This window comes from Olea europaea, unplaced genomic scaffold (genome assembly GCF_002742605.1).
Source record: "Olea europaea var. sylvestris unplaced genomic scaffold, O_europaea_v1 scaffold164, whole genome shotgun sequence".
Lineage (NCBI taxonomy): Eukaryota > Viridiplantae > Streptophyta > Magnoliopsida > Lamiales > Oleaceae > Olea > Olea europaea.
The window spans coordinates 702,432-727,430 of NW_019234052.1; the positions used below are offsets into that span (position 1 = coordinate 702,432).

General features: G+C 33.2%; 2 protein-coding genes across 2 annotated transcripts; both read right to left on the reverse strand.

Annotated features, from left to right (window-relative positions):
- Nucleotides 1–1,385: 1,385 nt before the first annotated feature.
- LOC111377335 (protein PHR1-LIKE 3-like) lies at nt 1,386–11,111 on the reverse strand. The gene is made up of 6 exons (XM_023000413.1): nt 10,737–11,111; nt 8,632–8,708; nt 8,418–8,472; nt 2,622–2,700; nt 2,462–2,531; nt 1,386–1,924 (listed from the first exon to the last, which is right to left on the reverse strand). The coding sequence occupies exons 1-6, from the start codon at nt 10,924–10,926 to the stop codon at nt 1,577–1,579; spliced, it is 819 nt and encodes a 272-aa protein (XP_022856181.1). The 5' UTR covers nt 10,927–11,111; the 3' UTR covers nt 1,386–1,576.
- A 10,504-nt stretch (nt 11,112–21,615) lies between these two features.
- Nucleotides 21,616–24,989, reverse strand: LOC111377336 (60S ribosomal protein L13a-2-like). The gene is made up of 4 exons (XM_023000414.1): nt 24,604–24,989; nt 22,894–23,010; nt 22,717–22,804; nt 21,616–21,961 (listed from the first exon to the last, which is right to left on the reverse strand). The coding sequence occupies exons 1-4, from the start codon at nt 24,873–24,875 to the stop codon at nt 21,818–21,820; spliced, it is 621 nt and encodes a 206-aa protein (XP_022856182.1). The 5' UTR covers nt 24,876–24,989; the 3' UTR covers nt 21,616–21,817.
- Between the last annotated feature and the right edge of the window lie 10 nt (nt 24,990–24,999).

The window sequence follows — 24,999 nt, forward strand, 5'->3', positions numbered from 1 at the left end:
ATGGTCTTGTATTGGCTAGCTCATAACTGATTTTGTTACCGTATCAGTTTTTACTCATCATCTTTTATGCCTCACAAGCAAAGAATCACGTTCGCGGAGTGTATCTCGTAATTTGATTGTAAACTTTATTAGATTGTACATATTATGGGGATGGAATTCAATTTTATAAATAAAAATTCTCGAACATGGAGAACTTTAGACAATTTATATGTGTGAGACTTTGAAGAGAGACTAGCACATCCGATATGCACAAATGGACAAGAGAGTTCCTCCAATCATGATGATGTCGTAACCATCATATGAAGAATGGAGAGAGATTATTTAGATCAGTATTGACATGGTAGAGGTGGGGGATAATTGATCCGATAGAGCTGCAAAACAGGATCAGGGTGGTGGGGGAAATACAAGTTAATTTTGCCCTTTCTATTATGGAACCGGGTAGGGATGTCAAATGTGCTGAGCGGCTCGTCGGCTCAGTTGCTTGGCTCGTTTGACGAGCTCGAGCACGAGCTGAGTGGGGCTCGAATCCAACGAGCCGAGTGAGGCTTGGCTCGTTGATCTTGCGAGCTCGTGGCTTGTGAACTCACGAGCTCATGGACCGAGAGCCGAGCCGAGCTCGACCCATTGCCATCTCTAGAACCGGGCTGATTGGGACATTACTGAGATTGCAAGATTACTAGTACATGGCTGAAATTGGGGCAGCACTAGGCTGTATGGCTGGCAAAAGAACATGAAACAACGAGACTGAGGAGAATTTTAAGCTGTTTAGGATAATTTTGGTTGAGTAATGCTACAAGTATAGTAATTTTGACATCATGATTTACAACCCTCTCGCATACAAGAGGATGGATCCACGATTAAATAATCGCGGACCCACGATTGTGAGAGGACTGTATGTGTATGTTCTGTACACACATCATTTCCCATTTTCGCTAGACAAGTGAGCAACACAGTCGGTCGGAATAGTGGTGGACGTTGCCAAATAAGTGATCATGGCTGATAATATCACAAGCTGAAAACTGAAAAGTAACGCAAGTTATCCTAAACCAAATAGGATGCAATAATTTTATCTTCAATAAACTGCATCTTAGATAAGACATATTTATTAGGCCATGATGTAAAGATAGAATTCTATCTCTTTCAAAGTAGAATCTCACTCTCCATAATTTCGGTCCCAAGTATTTTATTTTATTTTATTTTATTTTTTGTTTTGTTTGCTATTTAAATAAATAACTATCAAGGGAGAATATAAAGAAAACGAACTCAAAAGAATAAAATTGCAGAAAAAGAACATGTATCAAAACATGCAAAAAGACTTGAACTCGAGTCTCGACGTCACTTGAAACTATACATGAAAATAAAGGATGCTCATGTGCGAAGGGATGTGGGCTGAAAGGAAGGTTTAAATTACATTATAAATGGCAAATACAAGAGAATAATGAAAATCACTTTGAAGTTTCTTGACCCATGTAAATCAACTTCAAGAATATACAAACAACTGACACTACAGTTTACAACATTGCTCAATCATTTAGTTCAATCGAACGCACAAATAAAAAGGAAATGTCTGCTAAAGTCATCCAGTATTCGCCGTCGTCCACTCGGCTGCCTGCATATTGCCTTCAAACGGCGATGGGTCTCCACTACCAAAGAAAGTCCGTGGTCTTTTTTTCAGTGCAACAGCCTGTGGTGCGAGGGTAACAAGACTTCCATTCAACACCATGCCCTTGCCATTGGAAGGCAGCGAGGTAATCCCGTCACATTCACTACCAACTTTGATGGCGAGTTTAGAGAATTCTTCCCTAGCAGTTTCTAGCCCTGCAGAGCCCATGTCCTCAACTCTAAGAGCTTTACAAGCTTTATCAAGAATTGACTGCAGATACTTTCCCTGTGCTTCTATTCGGATCTGAAGATGACGCTGCACCTGCTTTTCATGGTATTATAAGAAGAAGACTCTTTTTACATCAGAGCAGGGTACTAAAATTCAAACCTAATGGAGCATATGAAAACTATGCAACTGAAATCAGATATTCAATTTCGGGTTTTTGAAATTTATTCTTTCCGGTGTTTTAAGTGGCAACATACGGAGAACAGCCTCTGTTATTCGCTAGAAAATAAGTATGTTTTAGAATAAATAATCTTCTTTGAGTTGGTCAAAGTAGGAAATTTTTGAAAGTGACCTGAGTTACATTCAAAAAAATTAACCGGAAAAATAAAAAATTAAAACACACACACACAATAACCTTTCCATACACATTTAAAATCAAAAGGTTACTTAAAAGTAAATGTAAGGTAAGTTACTTCAATCGTAGCAAAATATGCTGCATTTCACCAAGAACTAAAAGGCCCAAATATAGATAATGTTAGACACTAAAGCTAAACATCATCAAACAGAAATAGGAAACAAGCGTCCATGCATAGCAAAAAATCAAACAGTTAAATAGACAGATGATATCCTAACCTCCAGCTGCTCGTGCAGTCTTCTCTGAACTTCCATCTGTACTCGTAAAGCCTCAGTAACCTGGTAACCACTGATGAAAATATGATATAAATATACAAATAGAACCTTAAATTAAATAAAAATAAATATAACTTCTGGATAAAGAAAAGATATGGTATACTCATTTATATCTTGTGACATTATTCTCGATGAAGCTGATGTAGATGAACCAGTATCCTGACTCTCAGCACCACAAGATGCTGCAGCCAAAATAACACCAAATGGATGAATTAGAATTTGAAATGCTATGAATGATTTGAAAGATGGCCATCATGTTACCCATATGATCAAATGTTTTTTTCTTCCAATTAACCATTTATTTCCCAAATTCTCATTTCCATCAGATTTTGAAGACTGTCATGCCACATGAACCATTTATTCCAACATTTTCATTTCCTCCAAATAAATAAATAAATAAAAAGAAGGCTCGATATTGTCTTGTTAATTGATGAAAGATCTGTTTTCATTCATCCATTAAGAATACAGAATTACAATCGTCAAGCGGTAAAGAAATCCTCTAATACTAGTAGTATAAAGAAGGCAAAGAATATGACATTTTATTTCAAGCAAGAACTTTTACAGGAAAACCCTTGTTCATAGGGCACACTATTTCCAGATGAATTTGAATTGGTCTAAAATCGGGGAGTTCAGCAAATCAACAAGAGCATGAAAGAATGAGTAACCCAAAAATGAATAAATAAAGTTGAGGAACTCAACATCTACAACTTTAGTCAATTCAAAACGGTTTCAAAGTGAAATTCGTAATAGTTGTCTACAAAGAGGACAAATCTAAAGTTTCACAATCCTTCAAGTTAGTTGCATCATATTTCAAAAATTTCAATTCATTGTACCACCTTCACAGAGTTATAAAGTCAAAATTAATAGGTACATTTTCAAGCAAAAATGGAATATTAGTTTCGAGGAAAAGAAGAACCACAACATTTGCTCATCTTTTGGTTCTTATGGATTGCAATAAATGATGCAAAGCACCAAGGTTTAGCTATGGAGCCTCAGAGGATAAATGGTAGGTCTATCGGACTATCTCCTTTCTTCACACGGCCTGTTTATTTCGGTTTGTGCACTGGCGAGGAGACTTGGATATCACCCTTTTATTTGGTATCTCTTAACCCGACCCCAAACTCTCCTCCTATTATGGTTTCTTGGCACACTCTACATTTGGCATCTTACAAGATAAACACCGATGGGTGGTCAGAGATGATTTTTCTAGTGGTGGGTTATCATTCTGGATCACTCTGGATGGTTTATTCGTGCATTCTTCTCATCCTACAGTGAATGTCCTATACTCGAGGCTGAACTGAGGGTCATTCTTAATGGAATCATTCTTCTCAGGTTAAAGGATAGAAGCTGATTCTTCTGCTGCATTAATTGCATTACACTTGGTGGAGTCTGTAGTCTATCCAGGCTGCTCTCGGGCACATCAAACACCTAGTTTCCTTTGATCATGACATTGTTTCACATATCTATTGTGAAGAAATCAGGTTTTTGACTCACGTTTTCAGAGAGATGTGAGCGATGTTGCTATCAAAAGTATGGTCCCGTTGGTTTGTCCCGACGACTTCGCGCCACGGTACAAATTGACAGGCATGGACTTCCCACTTTTGGAAACATTTAGCCTTTTATTTCTTTTTTCACATTTTCACAGGAGGTTGTACTTAATTTACAGCTTACAGTTTGTATTCCTCTTATTGGAGGGTAGGTATATGCCCCTCCAATGTGTTCATCTATATGCATTTAGATCATGGTTAGGGAATTCTAACCCCCTCCATCCTATCAAAAACACACTACACATTGGGACTGTGATGGTGCTTTAATTAAGCCCAATTTTCTCCAGGAACAGAACCTTATCACCTGTATCCACATCCCATTTTGTGAACTGAATAAAAGAAAGTCCCTAAGATACAAACTTCCAACCATTTATACCAGAATCTCTCATGCTTATTTCAGAACCCCCAACCATTAGGTTTACAGACCATTGCAACTCACAACCTTACTCCATAAAGAAGATAGTTCCACAAAAAAATATTCAAAGCCATTTTTCTTTGTTCTTCTTCCCAAGCTTATGGGTAACCCACTCCTAAGCCACCCACTTATAGTCCAAATCTCAAGCTAACAAATGTTATGTTGATTACCCCCAAAAATAGACCTTAAAAGTTTCTCCATAAGGACAAAAACCTTGCCGGATATTGACCTAAAAAGAGTAAATGGGCCCCCTCTTTAGAGACAAGATTTCCTTCCAATCCTCCAACTTTTAGACACCTATTAGACAGCAGATTACCTCCTAAAGTCTCACTTCCTTATAGAACAATCAACCTTTAATCACTTTTTGGAGGCAGCTAGAATCAACATTAGTTTCCACAATTACAGTCTTAGACAAATTTTGGCTAGTAAAAGTGGAATATCTTAAAGTAAAAAAAAATGATTGAGGAAAACTCAATTGATCCCTTTAAAAAAAATAAATAAAAATAAAAAATAAAAAAGTATCAAATTGGATCATCTTACAAAATCCTCCAAAGGTCTTAATTTTACCTGTTAGTATACCATTGATAAAAATTGAAAAAGCGGAAAAAAAAAAAAAATATAAGGCATCCACTTGTCCATCTAATCCATACAAAACTAAAAAATCTCTTTTCTAAAACAAAATCCAGAATATCCTGATCAACATCTTGTCCCCTCGAGAATGGATTCCCCCCAAATAAAGGGTTAAAGGCACCAAAGATGACCAGTGAAATGATATCAACCCTTAACGCCGCATGCTAATTGTCGAAATCTACAATATCCCTAAACCTACCTTGATAGGAGGAAAACCTAATATGAATGGGAAGGCTGATAAGAGAAAAATATATATATAATTATTAAAATCAATATATGCAACATCTACAACAAAAACAGAATGGATAAATATGGAAATGGCCATTATTTTGAGGGGTTAAATTCCCAAAATTTTGTGGTCAACATTTTTGTTAGGAATAAGCCCTTAAAATAGTCATTAAATTTGTTATAATAGACCGAGTTTGAATTTGATTCAGCATTTGTATACATTAAGAGCACGTAATTTGTTACCATAGATTATATTAGCAGTTACCCCTCGAGTTTAACTGTACATAATTTGGGTGTATGAAGATTGGCTCATACATAGAATATAGAAATCATCGTGACGACAAACACAATCAACAAACAACCAAAGCGAACGATCCACGTGAGAATTGATTGTAGGAAAATATTAGCAAACCAACAAAGCACCACAATACCCAATCTATGAGACCAGAAGTTACTCAAGTTCGCAATAGCAACAAGGCCATACCAATGTGCACAATAATATAAAATATTCCTTCGATGGTGATTTAAAAAGGAAGACAATCAATTCAACCAATAACCAATGCAAGCAATATAAAATACCGAAATAATAAAGTAAGCAAAAAGACAACACCCAAATGATTATTTAAATTTGTAGAACCCTTCAAGAGAAAGGAAAAATAAATCAATAAAATCTATTATTGCCAAAACAATAAGATGACAACAGTCTCTATAGATTTAAGGCCAAATCAAGAGGTATTCCAACACACTACATCAAGAACACATGCTTGGCTCGCTACGATAAAAACGTGATGGAAAATAAAGCAACAATACCTCAAGAGAGGTAAGATCTCACCAAGCTTCTAAGAATAATCTTATAGAAGACAAATAAATGGTGGTAGGCAAGGCTTGAAGAAGAAGACCCAAATAAAAGAGTTAAACCCTTTCTTCCCAAATAAGGATGTGTATTATCTGCCTTCAAACAATTGCTCTATGATGCTGTTGTAAATGGACCATTCCAATAGTTGCAAAAAAGGCCATCAATTTTTGCTTTAATTTCCCACGAGTCTGGAAAAAAATTTTATAAGAAAAGGAATAAATGGGCCAAGGGCCCACAGCCCAAATACAATAAGAAAGAGAGAAGAAAAGGAAGAAAGATGAGAAGCCAGAGTGAGCCAAGAGAGAAGAATTTGAAACTATTAATATTCAAGAATAATGTGGTCTTCAAATCAAAGCATTACCCTCATCATATAAGGATCAACCCTGACTAATTTTTGTAAGAAACAACATAAAAAATAAAATTGTCTCAAATAGAAAATTAAAATAACGAAAAACAAATGTAAATCCTAATTAATTTAAAACTGTGTCTGCGACTTGAATAAAATTTAAATGTTGCATTACATGGGTATTTCTTGTACCTTAATACTAGTTCAAGGTTAGCAGTGAGTCCCCTACTAGATTGTAATGTATCGACATCTATAAGATGAGGTGATTTATCTTCAACATACAGTAACATTTTCGGTCGGACATACTGGTTTTGAAACTTCTATTTAGAATGGGAACTAAACATGTCCTATGGAGTTTTAACATGTGGTATAAAATATAAGAGTTCAAAATATTTTAAAATCTGATCTTTTTTTTTTTAAATAAAATAAAAAAATAGATAAAAATAGATTACAAGTGTGGTGGACAGATTACGCACATTAAAATCTATATGGTGGACAGATTACGCACATTAAAATCTAAGGACCCGTTTGATATAGATCTTTTTAAGAATAGATTTTGTGAAAAATGATTTTTTGAAAAAAATGAACAGTTAAAAAGTAGAAAAGTTATGGATTCACGTGCAAAATTATTTTATTGGGAGAAGTTGTGGGTGGGAATGAGTTAGAGGAAAATGAATTTTAAAGAATCTGTATCAAACAAGGACTAAGCCTAATCCCTATTAGTTGTTAGTAATTAGAGTTTGAAAATAGCTTCAATAGGACTAATTGTAATCTTATTAGAGCATCTCCAATGCTTCAATGGGGAAAAGAACTGCACAATGTAAAAAAATTCTCTTCAATGCGATCTCACAGGGACTCCATCAAGTTGATGCGGCGAAAAGCATAACACACATTGTCTGGAGCTACGTTCAGATTTAGGAACTCTGTTACACATACCGACTCATCAACATTTATATTTCCTGTTCAGATTTAGATAAGATCTAGTTTTTACTTTAAGAAAATAGGAGACAGCTAAACAACATTACTGAATTTTAGATATAATACATTAGAGAACAATTTTAGACCAGTGTGTCTATTCAACAGACATCAATGCATAGACCGGAAGTCTTTCAACTTCTATGCCACCTAGATACCAATCCATAAAATACATTGGAGATGCCCTCAAATTAGTAGAGATGAGAGTTGGGTTAAAACTCTACTTAGTCACTGGAAACATTAGCTGTGTTTAACTAATCTAATCCTAATTCCATCTATATATCATAGGGCCAAATAGTGCAGGGTGGTCAGCATTCTGATACCCCATATTTCAAATAGATATTTTTTTAACTCAAATTTGGAAAAGCTAACTGAAGCTCTTGTAATTGACCAAGTAGTGAGGAAAGACTTTAATTCATGTCTTCAAGCAATTATTCCCCCCATATTTTGGCTTTCAGCCAGGGGCTGTAAAAATAAAAATAGGAATGTAGTTTGTTCATTATTTTTCCCAAAAATCTCCATTAGATAAAGAGCATGAGATTCAAAAAAGTGAATTCCACACACCCAAGTCAATTTGGCGGTAGAATTCGTTCGAAGACCTTCAGTATTTGGAACTTGACAGAAAATTTCAGCCGTGGACTCATATTCTACATAAGTACCTATCCTGTTTTACTTCTGCTGTGTACTCTTCGATCCCAACAGTTTCTCAGTTGGATTAGCAAAACATAACAAATTTAAAAATTGATAAATGGAGGATTTTCCTGTACTATCATTACCTTAGATTTAGTGATTAGCATTTCTAATAGTTTCAATGTATGAAAAATGTCAAACCAAAAAACTAGGCATGCAGAGAATGTGAAATGGTCAAGTATGAATTGCGACGAAGAAGTTTTTCTTAGTACCATCTTTAGAGTTGTCAGTTAACTCCTTGTTAGCTTGCTTTCCCAATCGGTATTTCTGCAATGTAATGTACTGGATTATCTACCCTTGCACATTAACAAGTTACACTTCCAAGAAAATCAAAAAAGAGAAAAGGAAAAGCACTTTTTTATCTCCTTGGCCCACAGGGATTTTCGGGTGGGTTAGGGATAAGAAACGTATCGTGAAACAGCATACCTGAAGATGCGACTTCAAGTGGTACAACGTCAGACCTTTCACTCCCATTGTTCTCATTATCATTTTTGGGGTTGCTTCTGCAAGGCAAATCAGGAATGATGCATCAAATTAACTAATCTATCCGACAATAGTGAAAAATAAAGTAAATCAGGACATTCTATGTATGTATTGCTATTAAACGAACAAAAAAATCAAGAGAAGGCAAGAAAAAGGTAAGCCTCATTTAAAGCAGTCCGGAGAGGTTAATGGGAAGCATATTTGTTAAGCGATATATGTCGGCTCAGAAAATGTGAACAGAACTTGGGTAAATGAAAAGGGTAATAAATCTCGTATGCCATTTCACACCTGATTTCCCTCGAATAATCATAGTACAATTTATTGCCCTCTTACACATTTCCAGTTTCTGGCTGTCAGAAAGTCCAAAAAAGGAGGATATTTCTTGGGGAGAACCAAAAGGAAATTCGCCTTCGGTTAGGAAACTTTTACATAACAAAAATTTTCCCTTCATTTTTTTTTTCCTTTTTCCTTGGTTCTAAACATAAATGTAAATTCCATGCATCATTTTTTTTTTTTTCATAAGGTTCTATGTGGCAGATATTTGTGATTGCATTCAAACTGTGTATCCTCAGCACCAATTCTACAGCACGTCTGCATAGTGAGATCTACAGGACTCTTTTGGCCGAGCCGTGCCATTTCTCTTAATGAGCAGATGATAATAAATGTCACATGATTCGTGCAAGAAGTTTGAGTGGGCCTAGTAGCAAAGACTAAAGATGATTTATTTATGTTAACTGGTTATGAGAAAGCTCAGTAACAATATGAAGTTAAGAATAAGGTCTGGCAAATAATTGCTTTGCCATCATGGTCTTGGATCTCCACAGTGTAGCAATAATGCAAAATAAAGGTAGCCTTGAATTTAAAGCATTGCAAAACCAGTTAGAAGTCTTGCTTCATTTAGGACCACAGCTTTAACTCTCAGCAGAACTGAATCCTTCACCACAACTATTAACACAATTACTAGATTTGAATTAGAATTGTTGGAATACACATGCACCAAATATCAGCAGATTCAGCCTTCCAGCATCACGTGTGCACCAGAATATTCCATCTCCAGCTCTGCAGATTCCAGATCCTTCCAGCATGTATAGTTGTTAGATAATTAGTTAGTTAATTAGTCTACCATTTTCCCTATAAATAGGGCATTGTATTAATTGAAAAATCATTGGATTGTAGTTTTCAAATCTCTACTTCCGTGGAGGTTTCGAGTGATCCTTCCTCCTTTAACAGAGATTCATTTCCTCCTGTTACGGAGTGTATTTTGTTCTCCTTCTATGGAGTTTGTTCTTCTCCTTTATAGAGTTCAATTCAAGTTTTGTCAATCAATAAATTCTAATAGGAATTTTTCTTTAAACCCACAACTAAGGTGGATAACTTATTACAACTAAATTACGATACAAGCTAAGGTGGCTCGAAAGGATGGACTTTTGAATCGTTGAAGAAATCATATTTAAGTAGAAGTTTCAACAAGAAGAAAAAGAGAACTTTTTAGAGAACTCTTTTTGAGGTCTTGTATTCTCCACAGATCAAGAATTCAGAAATTTCTTCTTCTTTTTTTCATATTATTTGCTCGTAAATCTTTAAATCCACTGCCTTGTGTTTTTTCCGTAACTGAAAACTCCGCACCAGAATACACCAAAGTCAAATGCCAGTTTGAAAGTTTTGATTTCAACCATATTTCCACTGTCAATACAATATACAATCCTGAACATGAAATATGAATTGCTTATTGAGCAAACTCCAAAGCAATGTAAATCTTCCTTAGCAGTTAGCATAACATACAAAGGAAACCCCTACAATAATTTGAAAAGATACACTGGCAAACACATTCTAACATAATTTTGATATATATTTTCAAGTACTCCAATAATATTTTTAGTCAAACAACTTTTTTCATCTCCAACAGTAGAATTTCCTACAGTTTTTCTTATTATGCTTGTATTTTTATGAATAAAAATAAAAAAAGTCAACACACATACAAATTAAATAGACATGTCCACATAAATGTATAGATAATAATACAAGGGAAAAAAGAAACGGGAACTGACTGTCCGGTCCACCAAGCTGAGTGACAGCATCAACAAATCTTTCATGAAGCTCCGAAGTCCACCGGAGTCGGGGCTTCGGATCCGTCGTGAGAACTACACATGGATCCCCAACCAAGTTGGCGCCATCAAATGGATACTCCCTTCCACTCCCATCCAATGCCAAACTGTGTATGGGCATAGCAGAATACATTTTTCAATCTCCAATTGATTTTTGTCTTGAAAAACTTTTGTAGGGTGTGATAGAGGAGCCGAAAACAGGAAATGGGTCGGGTCTTAAGGGGTCCGGGACAGTTGGAGTGGTTTGCGAATGGCGGTGAGGTGTGTCCTGTTGTGCACTGTCATTGTTGTTTTTTTTTTTTTTTCCCTTAACATTTTCGACTCTATTTTTGTCTCTATCTAGGTTCGGTCTACTATGGCTACGTTGTGTCTGAGCTAGTGCGTGGAGAGAGAATAGCACTGCTGGTGTTTTGATATCATTTTGCAAAAAAGTAATTTCCTTTTCAGTACTTCGGTAATTTCTATCTTTTCAAAGTGATTTTCCAAAAATTAAAAAAAAAAATTGAGGAAAGATGAATTTTAAATAAATAGATTCAGACATTGTTGAGCATTTAAGGGCTTTATTCGATAGATATGTGAAAAGCGTGTTTCTCAAATACATAATTTATGAAGGATATGTTGGTCTTTCTTCACTTTTGGCTTAGTTGGATGTGGATGGCTACTTGGCAACCACCAACTCACTGCTTGACCTTCACTCAAGTTGTGCTAATTGAGAAGAAATTTGGACCATCCGTTTCAGTCAATGGTTGAGATGAGATTAACCTTTTCGTTTTTATTGACTTTTGGCTATGACGATTTGACTCATTCTTTGGAATTTTGAGTTTTGTATATTAGAGAATTTCTCTCTTAAGTCTTTGATTTTTCTCTTTTCCTTCATGATTTTGTTGGTTCGATCTCTCATGGGATCCTGATATTTTTTACTGAAAGCTTATGAAAATAGTCCTGCTGCAGTAATATTTTCCTTATGATAACGGCCAGAAAACTTGTATAGTGGTCAGGTTGTGATTCTGGTGTATGTGTTGATTAGGATTGAGATTTGGAAGATCCTCTTGGATCAAGGATCATATCTAGTTCAAATTTGGATTTTTTGGAAAGTTATATTTGGATTTTTTGGAAAGTTATACTCTCTATTGGACATCATTGTTGCACATGGTTGTGGGCTGATCTCTGATCTCCTAGATTGGGCATATTGATGAACTGTGTGAATAATCCTGTGTTATTTATTGTTTTCTATGTGCTTGATCATTTACTTTAGTATTATTACTTTGGTTTGTTACAAAATACCCAACAATTTGGTATCAGATTAGGCATATTGTCGAACTAGGTAATTTTAATTTTTTTTTTCCAAAAATTGTCAGTCTTTCTCAAATCTTATGTGAACAGACACATAACTTTATTTGGGTATCTTGAACTTGTGAGGGTAAGATTGAAGGCAAAAAGTCCCTATCCCATAACCTTGGCTGCCTGAATTAGAAGGTTGGCCTCTAAAAAGGGTTCCAGAATTGGATATTGTTTATAACAATATTTGGTGGGATCATTCTAAATTTCTGGTAATAATCCTTTTACATTATACTATCCTTTTGTGCAAAGCAAGCATACCTATAAATTGATTTTGTATGCACTTTAAATCTTGTACTTCATTGATGATTGGCATGATTTATGAGCATGCTTTATATTCCAAGAAGCCGGTATAGATGGCATAATTACTTGATAGTTGAAGAAATATCATATTACTCATTATTACTATTACTGTAATTGATAAGTTCTTGATTAAGTATGAACATGCATTAATCATTTCTTGTATCTGTTTTTCAAAAGGCTATACAAATTTCTTTTTTCAAAACCTTTTCTGCTATTAGATGATCTTAAATTAAAGATCGTTTATGTCCATGAGTAATGGCCACCCTTTTAAGGAACCTGCAATGGATTTGAGGGTCAAATTATCACAATACGATGGAAAGTGGGATTACTCCATATGAAAGCAGAAAACGAGGGCCATTCAGGTCCAATAAAGGGTTACAAAGCCCTGGATGATACTAGAATTTTTTCTAATAAACTTAAAGCAAAACTAGATGAAATTGAGAATATGAATGAAATTGCATATATTTCTATAATTTTGCATTTATTTAACGATATTGTAAGACAAGTTAATGAAGCCAAAACTGCAAGAACTTTGTAGATAGAACTTGATAATTTGTTCTTGACCAAGACTCTACCAAATTAAATCTATCTTTTGGAAAAACTATTTATTTTCAAAATGGATATTGGAAAACATTTGGAAGCAAACCTAAGTGATTTTATTATCGTTGTTAAGAGCCTTGCACATAAAGGAAAAAAAAGTTTGAAGATGAAGACCTTGCTATCATCTTACTGAAAATCATTGCTCGAGTCTTATAAAGATACCAAGAATGCCATAAAATACTCAAAGGATAATTTGACACAAGCTATAGTTATAGATCCATTAAAATCTTAGGAGTTAGAAGTTAGAAAAGAGGATTAAGTCTCACTTCAGAGAAGAAAATATGTTTGTAAGTCGTAGAACAGAAGAAAAGAAAATAATTTTGAAAATAGAATAAGTAAGGAAAAGTCAAAAGGAAGGTCTACGTCCAAAGACAAAAGTAACAAAAAGTGCTAATTTGAATTAAAATAAATTAACAATCTCATTCATTTTCATCCAATACAAAGTATCCAACTAAACATGTTTTTAATGATAAAAAAATAAGAAGAATAAAAAAGTCACCCAAATTTTATAAATACAAGAAAGAGATGTTACGACTTAATTCTTGTTCTTGATTATCCACCCCTAGATTTGATTCTTTATATTTTTTATGTTTCTTGATTCAATCTATGTACTAAATTTGTTTTCCTCTTCAACTTATAACAAATTTGCCTTTCGCTTTTGACTAATTTTAGGTTATGAAAGTGATTTGAGAGGTGAGAGAGAGATATTCCAATGGCTTCCCGTGTCTTGTATTATATAAAGTGAAATTAGGTCAAAAATACATTCAACTCGGGTTTCAAAAGAGTTTCAATCAAATAAGAAATGTTGCCTTTGATTGCACATGATTATGTCTTTGCGTAGCCGTCAATATTTTTGTCATAACTTTTTTTATATCAAATTGAGTTGATTTAAAGTGAGTTAAAAGGATAACTTAAAAGGCTATAATTATTACAGAAGTATAGTTTTTTCAATTCGAAAGTTTACCATGTCAAAAATAGATCTCAATCTCCAACTAATATTACGTAACATGACTTGCTCTGTCGAAAATTGCTTTGTGAAAATCTTTGCTTGTATTTCTTTCATTTTTAACTTCTAATTGCATCCAATTGACTCGTATTAATATTCAATTATGGTTTTGTGGTCCAAATCAACTATTTAATATTTACAATTTGGTCTCCAACTTTGTATTTTTTTTTTTCATTTTTCACCCGTTTTTCGCTTCTTTCTTCCAATTCACTCAATTCGCCTCGAGTTTTATCTAGCAAACAAAGTTAATATCTAATTAAGTCATAAAATCATCAAAATTAATTATATTTTGACTTAAACAAAAAATTTAAACAAATATGGTTAGATAATTTGATGCTGGTCTAAAAATTGAAATTTCCATATTATAACTATAATCTGCTTTAAAATCACATTATCAAATTAAATTTTGCTTATCCAATACAAAATCGACGTCTATTTTTAAAAATTCATGTTAGACACCATTAGTTTATAAAGCGATTCAAAGTCCCGACCTTCGATAGTCAAATATTTTATTTCTTCACTCGTAAGATTCATATACCCAAAATTATTCTTTTTAACTATTTTCTCAAGGTGTAATCTAATGTTGAACTTTGATATAGTATCGATCAATACAATTTTTAGTATGGTTAAATCTTATTAATTGCAGCTTAACACGTCAATAAACGAGGATTTTTTTTTAGCTCAATCAAGGCATGTAGCAAGTCTTTTATTTCATGCACCTTCTTTCTCTATTTTTTTATCTGATGTGTGGACTTCTTTTCCCTAAACTTTTTAAATGACCCTTAGTGAGATTTTGCCCAACGATTCTCGAGTTAGATGACTTTAGGGCACCGAGTTTTAGATAACTTTGCAGACTTAATCACGTGAGTCATAAAGGTTACGAAGAGACGTTTCACATTTAGACTTTTTTTTCTTTTTTTTTATGCAATAATTAGTCTAATATATCTTATTAAACACTTATTTTAAAAAATCGAATCTTAAGTTAAGATTTTAACTTAATTTTTATCTGATTGGATTTAGGCAATCCACACAAAATTTAACAAATATGGAACCCATATTTATTTCAATGTCTCCCTACAACGTCTCAATCACCCCAAACAATCATTGAATTGGGTTAAGGATGTATAATTTAGTGGTTATTTGAATTTAGCATCTAAGGCCCACTAATTTTTTTTTTTTTCAACCTATTCAAATTTTGAATCAAAGTATCACTTCATGATGTAAAACATAAATCTTGTGCTCAAAAGTATCAAGTCTCATATGAATAAGCATAAATCAACTCAACGTGTAACTTTTCCACAGTTTTTAGTCTAACATATGATTTCAACTATACGCATCATTGTAGAAAAAATTATCTATCTCACACAAGTACTCAAAAACAAAAATAAAGCTGATTTTTTTTTTTGGACACTCAAACAAGCGTACAAAAGAGTAAAAACAGATAAAACTTGATATTTTTTCACCTCAAACTTATAACAAACATTGTCCCCACGTCTAAAATTATAATAAGCAATATCTAAAAATTAAGGACGAAGAAATGAACTAAATATTCCCCGGTATAACCCTAAGTGGTGGATAGATTGGCATGAGAATGTTCGATCACTTGCTATGTATTTTCCCATGTCGAATGTGTTCATGTGTCATATTCCTTCAAATTAAAAATAATAATAATAAAAATAAAAATAAAAATCCAATCATAACATGGAATAATTTGAAATAAGCTCTAATACATCATAAAGGGAAATATAGGGATGAAGATACCATATACTCTTAAAAGGAATAACAATTACTAAATTAATAGAAGGCATAATATTTACTAATCATGTATTCTGGAAAGTAAAAATAAATAAAAGTGAAGAAAATTGGGTTGCCTCCCAATAAGCGCTTATCTATAGTCGTTAGCTTGATTTTGGTAATCTGCATCATGAAATTTTGAAGAAAGCTTTCGATTTTTGCTCAATTTCCTTCTTTCGACTTGACTTTTCATTAATTCTTCAAATCTTAACTTTGCCTTCTTCAATGTGATATAAATGTTCCATTCGATTTGAAATCAACTATGTAGACTTTTATCTCCTCGTTGAGCTTACTCACAAGTTCAATTGTTGGACAATCGATTAATGCGTGTTAATTTCATCTTCATTAATTGCACTTCTTCGCTTGGTTCCTTTGTCATTAGTTGTTATCCTCTTTATACTCTTATTCAATAATTGATATTTACTCGAGTTGAATGGCCAGTTCTCATTTTAAATTCACTCCTTTTAATCTTTTGAAGTGCATTACATCCCCACCTTTCAAATTCATCTGAAAATATGATCTTCCACATGCATTTTGCTTTCATCTAACTTGACAAGTTCATTATAATATTTTACAAGTATTTCCTTGTTCAACATAGAAGTACCAACTCCCACAAGCATGTCTGTAGATACATACTAGGCATGTAGCTTTCATCCAACTCGACAAGTTTATTATAATATTTTACAAGTATTTTCTCGTTCAACATGGAAGGACTAATTCCCACAAACATGTATATAGATACATACTCGTCCAATAGGTATGTAACTTTCATTAGATTTATCAATTGCTTATTGTTCGCAAAAATACTACACCGCAAGTACAGGGGCGTGTTCAAGTAATAAAGTGGACTTTTTGAGTCTGAATTGTCGATTCCTCGAAGAATGTATACTTTAGATTACAGAACCTTAATTAATTTATTTCTAACAATAAAAACAAACACATACAATTAAAAATATGATTTTTAAAATAAGGAAATTAACTAAAAAGCTACAAAATAAGGAAATATAAAAATTTTGGAAATTTCAGAAGTAAATGTGGTTGGGACTCATGGTTTCATTTAACTAACGCCTAATTAATTTCTCCATGATCCAATTAATGAATTACTCATTCACTATGTTAGAACCGATCTTCCAATTTTAGTTAATTACCTCTCTCGAGTTAAATTAACCCTAATTTATTGATTTAACCTGCTATATCTGTATATCAATTAAAACCAAACAATCGCATTAAATATTTTGGAAAATAACTAATTGGGTTACCTAGGGTTAGGAGTATATTTCTATCTCCTACACGAATCTAGGGGTTCCTACTATTTGGTATAAAATGCACAATTTCTCTTGAACGGTGTACAAATCGCTAGACATAATCATTCACGGACCACATAAATGAAAATACAATAATAACAATAGTAAAAATATATAAAAATAAATAACTTAACATTAAAGAGCAAATATTAAAATTAATTAAAAGTTATGTTAAGTTACTACCATAAATCCCAACACAAATATTTAGCCCATGTTAAATATATGATAAAAAGGAGAATGTTTTATACAATCCATTGCCAATAGAAGATAATGGTGAAGAAAATACAAAATTCAAGATACAACCATTTTTGTTGGCTTTTTAAAGATATTAAAGGCTTGAACTTGATTTCTTCAAAATCTCTCTATCTCCTTGAATGTGTATTCTGCTTGTGCTCTGGATTTCCCTTCCAAAATGCCAAGAAAAATGAAAGAAAAAGAAAAGGAAAGAAAAATAAAAGAAAGATGAAAGAGAAGAAGACCCAGCTAAAGAAAAACCCTAGAATTGACCAACAAAACGGTATTTAAATAGCTAAAAATCATCTGAGGTGAAATTGCGAAAGAAGTCCCGAAATTTACATGAAATGGGCAAAATTCGCTCAACAGGAAGGCGGCGCGTGCACGAGCATTTGTGACGCACGTGCATCGTTAGAAACTTTTGGCCTCGAGAGATCACAAAGAGCCTCCCGTGTGAGCTCCATAATAAGCTTGTGCGTGAGCGCGGGCTTTCTTCATTTCTTTTTCCAACTTAGTCCTCCAGTTAAATGCACATAAGGCTCCTCAACTTTGATTATGTACAATCTGGTCTTCAAATTTTGATTTTCATATCACTTTTACCATCCAAAATTGCAACCCAAGTCCTCCAACTTTCTGGCTTGTTCACTTTGGTCCCCAACTTCACGTTTTTTCACACTTTTGGTCACTTTTCACTCCCTTTTGCGGATTAGTGCATATATACAAGCAGTATTCAGTATAATGCACTCTATAACAAAATTCACAATATATATCTTCTACAAACATATTATCTTTATCCATGTCGAGATTACATGTTGCAAAAATTTACTCCTTTGCCATCATTAGAATCTTGAATATATTGTCGAGTAGTACCTGGAAGACTATTGAGCACAAGAGAGATCATGATGTGTAGCCGAAATTAACAAAATTAAAAAATTAAATAAAAAATTTGAATCCTGATTAGACTAATAGATTTAAATTAAATACTTTATTTCTCGACAACGATATCAAACACTTATTCAATAAAATTTCACATGTGTACGAGATGTTGACAAGTAAAAGATTAAGTGAATTAAGAGTATTGTCTCATAGAGAATAAATTTAATTAAAGTTTACCAGTTATGTATAGAATCCAAATTGAGAAATACAAAAGAGTTTTTTTTTTTTTTTATTTGATTTATGCTAAATTCATTAAGAAAGATATAAAAGTTTGATTTTTATCAAATTATGGATGCCTGCATTAGATTTATAATCCGCCTATTATTACCTATTTCAAGTCTTAATTTATAATCTAATTCCATTCATATGTTCTTGACATTAGATAAAATTATGATATATAATTTTTTTCAAGACAAATTAAATCTATCATAACCACGACATGAATTGAAATGATTAGAATGCATTAAATTTTAGATAATCTATATGATTGTCCATGTGATAAATGTTATTTCTAACATCTATAGCACATATATTAATTTTTTCACGTTCTAAATTTATTATGAGTCTCCTAACATTACAACTTGAAATTTATATATACAACAAAGAGGTTTCATGGTCTAATTTTTGTTCTTGATTATCCATCCCGAGATTTGATTCTTCATGTCCTTAATATTTTTTTGATTCCATCTATGTACTAGATCTATTTTCTTCTCCAACTTATGGTGAATTTGACCGTCGTTCTTAAATGATTTTATGATATGAAAGTAATTTGAGATGTAAGAGAGAGATCCTCCGATGGTTACCCGTATCTTGTATTATATAAGGTGAAATTAGGTCAAAAAATACTTCCAAGTTGGGTTTAAAAGAGTTTCAATTAAATAAGGAAAGTTGTCTTCGATAGCACATGATTATGTCTCTGCGTGATCGTTAGTATTTTTGTCATAACTCTTTCTTGATATTTAATTAAGATAATTCAAAGTGCATTAGAAAAGTAATTCAAATTACTATACCAAAAATAGATCTCAATCCAACTAAAAATTCGAAACATGACTTTTGTGAAAAATCTTGAAATATATTTATCTCTTTTTTGACTTCTAATTGCATTCAATTAACTTATAAGAATCTTCAATCATCATTTCATGGTTCGAATCAACTATTGAATATTTACAATTTGGTCCCAAACTTTGTATTTATTCTTTTTTCACCTATTTTTCGCTTCTTTCTTTCAATTTACCCAATTTGTCTCGAATTTTATCTAATAAACAAAATTAACATTTAATTATCGGGACTATGAATCGATAAAGATCCGATGATAGCTCTTCTCATCAAGCAAAACTGTCCTTATCCACTATGACAACTCCTTTGGTCAGGCGGCTTCACTCTTTACCATTAATAGGTAAGGCTAGTTCCTTCCCTGAGAATAGATAAAAGCTAAGGTGAAAACTCCTATCAGCGATACACTTCTAAAAGGGCTTGCTTCAATTCGAGATCATGTTAAAGAACCTCCTTGTAAATCTAGATTCAAGAAAGGCCTTTGATGATCCGCAACATTGAAAGCAAAGTAGGCAATGCGAGGAAGCCGTCAATGTCATTGCTTCTTGGTAGCATTCATTATGTTTCTACTTGGCCTAGATTAAAATTTATTAAAAATTTCAAATTAAAGTTAATAATTAATTTTAAACATTTCATAAAAATCACAATTTTTTAATCACATGTCATCAACATTTATCAAAAAATTGTTGGGTAATTGTCTTAAAAGTCAAAAGTTGAAGGACTTTTATTGCAAATAATAAAAAGGGTAGTTATTATATGAAAGACTTCTAGTTAAAGTTGAAAGCGGAATCATTGTTGTACTTGATCTCCAATTTACAGCAGGGTTTGGAGTCTTGCATATAAAGGAGTCATTGTTTAAGTTGAAAGGAGTCATTGTTTGAGTTTAAATTACTCTTCTACTTGATTAATGATCTTATAATTAGTGGATGTATTTCATTATTTTGGGTATGGTCATAGAGTTAATATGAGAGAAAAATATGTGAATTTAGCATCTTGAAACTTTTCGTATATTGGGTAGAAAAGTAAGAATGATAAAACTCGGGTTTATTTTTTTCTTTGTAATACTTGGGGATTGGGTTGGTGAGTGAAATTGTATATGATTATAACAATTTTTTCATATAGTGAAAAGTTTTGACGGTCCGTTTAATTTCTGCGTTATATTCTTTATTTTTCTTGTTTGATAATATTCTTTTGAACAATAAAAGATCTTACGGGTAAACATAAATAATGGGAATTGACGTAAAATTTCTCGACAAACAGTAATATTATTCAACACCACTGATTTCAAACGCTATTCTACGTGACAACTGTATCTCAATAAATACAATGTCACATCATTTATTTAATTAAATATATCAACAGTTATCATCTAAATTGATACTCTAACATTACTAACACTAAATATTAAATAACATTATTCTTATCAAAATTTAATTTAATATACACCAAACAGAGCTATAATTTATTGAAAGTGTGCTCTTTGGGTTGGCTGTTCATGCTCCAATCATAGCTACAATTTAATCCTTACTTTTTAAATCTTGCTATATATACACTTTGATTTACACCTTAACTTACAGAATTTACACTTGACAAAATTTCACGTTATCTTTCACATCTCATACAATTAGCCCTTATTTGAGCCACATTATTGGAATGAAAATGTTTTTTTGAATAGTATATTGATGAGAAATGTGGTAAAAAAATAAGAAAATATTTTAAATTTGCGTGTAATATTATTTTGTTAAAGAATGTGGGGTTGAAATGATGTCCAATCACTGTTAAAGAATGTATTTTTTTTAAATAATGTGGCTCAAAAAAGACCTTGATCTAGTCATTAGAAAATTGCCACGTAAACAATCTCTTAAGAGACGTGTAGAGTAGAGTATACCAATAGCTTAATCCTTACTTTTTATTTAACAATGAAAAAGTTTCTAATATTTTTAGAAAAATTCTAGCCGTACAGGCCTTGTGAAATTATTTAACAATGAAAAAGTTTCTAATATTTTTAGAAAAAATTCTGGCTGTACAGGAAAACAGGGCCTGTGGCGTGGGGGGTGGGGCGAGGTGGGGTGAGTGATTATTAAAATAATAATAATAATAAATTCACCCATCCCCGCATGTGTGAGTGGTATGGCCAGCCAGCTCGGCTCATATTTTTAATGAAGGACAACTAGCGTCATTAATCCAGGTGTGACCTACGTTACGTAAAAAGGAATACTTGATCACGTGGGTCGTAAGAATGTAACCATCAAAAAATGTCATTGAAGATAGATTTATTTTTATATTTTAAGTAGAATATTAATAAAGTAACATTTAAAATCATTGGTCCAAGAACACAGAGGTCATATATGCTTAACAAAAACCTCTGCTCAAATATTGCAACAGGTAAGATAAACCTCTCAAAAGCAGATACCTAAAACTAATAAGATGACAAATTGCCCTCAAATCAAAATTATTCAATACTTGATTGAAGCAATAATGTCAAGTTGACTTCCAAGCTTCTCCTCAGCAACTTTCTCGGCTTTAATACGTAGTTTGGTCAACTGCTTATTCCTCTCGTATGTTGCCTGAGCTCTCTCTTTCCTCTTCTTTTCAAGCTCCTAGAATATCAAATGTAGTTGTTATGGTTAGTGAAAGTTTCTGAGGTTTGTAGTACATTAAATGCAAATTATGACAAGACCTATGGAAGTGCAAAACTACTTGTTGGATAGTGCTTATAAGTTGTGCTTTCTACAGAATGCGTGCATAATAAATGAATAGTAAGTTTTGGATCCTATAAAATAGGTGGATAAAAAGTATATTTACTAGCATAAATAAAAATTTAAGCTTTGCCAAACATGCAATAAAATATTAAAAAACCAACATCCTACAAATGCACACACACCAAAGAACAAACGCACCCGAATAATTTGCCTCGAGAAATCTAAGGATTAGGGATGTAACAAATTTTAGCAGCAAATGCATGGAAGGAAAAATGTAATACCAGAAATAGGAGAAGGAATAAGAGTACAAAACCATCAAGAACGAAGTAACAATAAATTGGGCAGCGTGCTCTTAATATCAGGGCATTTATAGTGATATCGGAAAATTAAGAATAGATAGAATTACCGAAGGAAACCAAAGAACGGGATCAACTAAATAAATAGTTTTGAGAAAACAAGTTGCAAAACAAAAAACAAGAGAATTGTCTGAAATTTAAAGTAGGCAAGACAAAGTCTCAGCCAAAAGGCTATAGGTATAAAGTGGGCAATGCTCAACCATTTACCAAGAAAAACTCATATTTATGTGACAAACTGCAAATCCAAAGGTGAATGATTTGAGCAACAGTATGGAAATTGATAGCATGTAAACTTACCCTTATAGTATCATAATGGTTCCATCCAACTTCCGATGAGAGCCTACCCAACAAACAGTACTTGTGTCCAGCTTGGAGCCTCAGAACCCTAATCATCAAACAGCCAATAAGTAAAGATTCTAACACGACATATTTAGATAACAAATAAAGAAAGAAAAACCAAGACATGAAACTTACTTGAGAGCATCTGGAATGACCATCCTCTTCGTCTTGTCATATGGTGGGGGGACACCCTCATAAACCTTCAATCGAGCAAGTGCAGCTGCTCCTCGCTTAGTCTTGTGGGGGATCATCCTACAATCAAATTAGGTGTGACACAACTATTGACAAAAAAATAAAAAAATCTAACAAAACCACAGTTGTATAACTAAAAACTTGCAAGAAGCATTATCCCATCACTGCAGTAGCTTCTATATTCTTAATGAATGTATAGCCTAATGGCCAGAATCCATTGATGAAAGCAGACCAAGTTTTTGATATGCAACCGTGAAAGTAGATTTCCATTGAGCATATTCACCTAAATTAAGCTCCACAGAAGAATAAGAACAGGATATTTCTCTCTTCCTACCAGCATAAATACCACCATTTTCTATGGGGGTTAGACAAAAATGGGCGTCTGTAAACCAATGATGAATCTTATAAACTTTCAAAACTCATTTAGATAATCCACAATCAGATGATAAAACATCGATGCACCTCAATCTGTCAAAGTAAAGTAATTAGAGACGAAATCAAAAGTATTTAACATTATACAGAACACAATAAATTTAAGAAAACTGAATTCTGGGGGTAAATCACAAAACTACAAAGTTTTTTTATCACTATAATCAAATGAACCTGCGTCCTTCATTTAATTAGAACTTAAAATAGGCATTTTACACTCTTTACTTAGCCCCTATTTGATGCCCATTATTTCATCGAAATGAGTTTTGTAATAGTGATTTTTTGGAAAATTTGTTGTTAAAAAGTAAGAAAATGTTATGGGTTTAAGTGAAAAATATTTTATTGTGAGAATGTGGGGGTAAAAAATGAGTTTGAAAAAAAATGAGTTTTGAAATCTTGGGAATCAGACAGGCTTAATCAAAGTTTATTTTAGTCTATTGATCCAAATGAACCCATCCTTTCATTTAATAAGAACTAATAATAGGCAATTCTCAATGTACACTCTATACTTAGTCAAAGGTTATTTACTCTATTGATCCCGAGACCAAATGGAAATAAATGATAAATTCAAAAGAAATACAGTGTATGTGTACGAAAACAAAATGGAAGGCTCTCAATCAGATATTTATTAAATACAACAAATTAAGCTTTGTTCCCAATAAATACAAAGATTACTGGCATTTATTTATTTTTTTTTTTTTTTTTGTATTTGCATGCATATTGGTTAGCACTCTCTTTCAATAGGCGAACAATTATCATTTGTTTGGCCGGCCCTAAATCACCATTGAAATAAGCTCCAAAAAAGGACTTATCGCAATCTCAGGTACAATGGCTAGTTGGAAAACCAGCAGACATAAATCGTAATATGTGTATATATATAAAAATAAGTGCGATGCCGGTACCTATCAATTCATTTACACACCAACTATGGTGTGATTTATTCCATGAACCTGAATTGAACTTATTTTTACACTCCGGGATGAAAAAATTAAATGGTCATTTTCTGTCTATACATACACATTCAAGGTCGTAAGATATATGAGTTCATAAAAACAGAACTGCCAACTAAGTATTCTTCAATAAATCACATACAACAAATATCTGCACATATGAACAGAACCATAACATCAATTGAACTTTTTCCCCCACAAAAACATATGCATTCACATTCATAAAAACCAGAAAAGTGCCCATGAAAGTAAAGAATAAAAAGCATGATCATACCCACGGATGGTACGCCAGAGGATTTTGGAGGGTGCCCGGAAGTGGATGGGACCATGGGAAGGCTTGGTATTCATGCGCTTACGGAGAAACCTCAAGTACTTCATCTTCTGGCGGACTAGTCCACCTGATAGGCAGATTTCCTCGCATCGCACTACGACCACTTTCTGGCCATTGAGTAGCTCCTTTGCGATTATTGAGGCCAGACGCCCCAGCATGTGGTGCCTTGCATCCACCACAACTCTCTTCGCACAGATCCCTGACCCCGACACCATTTCTCTCTGTTTCTTTGTGTCCCCTCTCAGAGGAGGAGGATGCTGCTACTAGGGTTTATTTGCGGAAGAAATGTATATTCGGGTGGGTTTTGTTCGAGTTGATGAGTCGGGCCAAGTCTTGTTT

Bases quoted from the DNA above. Each gene is read 5' to 3' on its own strand.
- LOC111377335 (XM_023000413.1), bottom strand. From the start codon at position 10,926: ATGTATTCTGCTATGCCCATACACAGTTTGGCATTGGATGGGAGTGGA. The intron at 8,709-10,736 runs GTCAGTTCCCGT...TTTGCCTTGCAG, and splicing joins TCAGCTTGGTGGACCGGACA to AAGCAACCCCAAAAATGATA. The intron at 8,473-8,631 runs GTATGCTGTTTC...ATTACATTGCAG, and splicing joins ACTTGAAGTCGCATCTTCAG to AAATACCGATTGGGAAAGCA.
- LOC111377336 (XM_023000414.1), bottom strand. From the start codon at position 24,875: ATGGTGTCGGGGTCAGGGATCTGTGCGAAGAGAGTTGTGGTGGATGCA. The intron at 23,011-24,603 runs GTATGATCATGC...ATTTGATTGTAG, and splicing joins CTCTGGCGTACCATCCGTGG to GATGATCCCCCACAAGACTA. The intron at 21,962-22,716 runs GTAAGTTTACAT...TTGATATTCTAG, and splicing joins ACCATTATGATACTATAAGG to GAGCTTGAAAAGAAGAGGAA.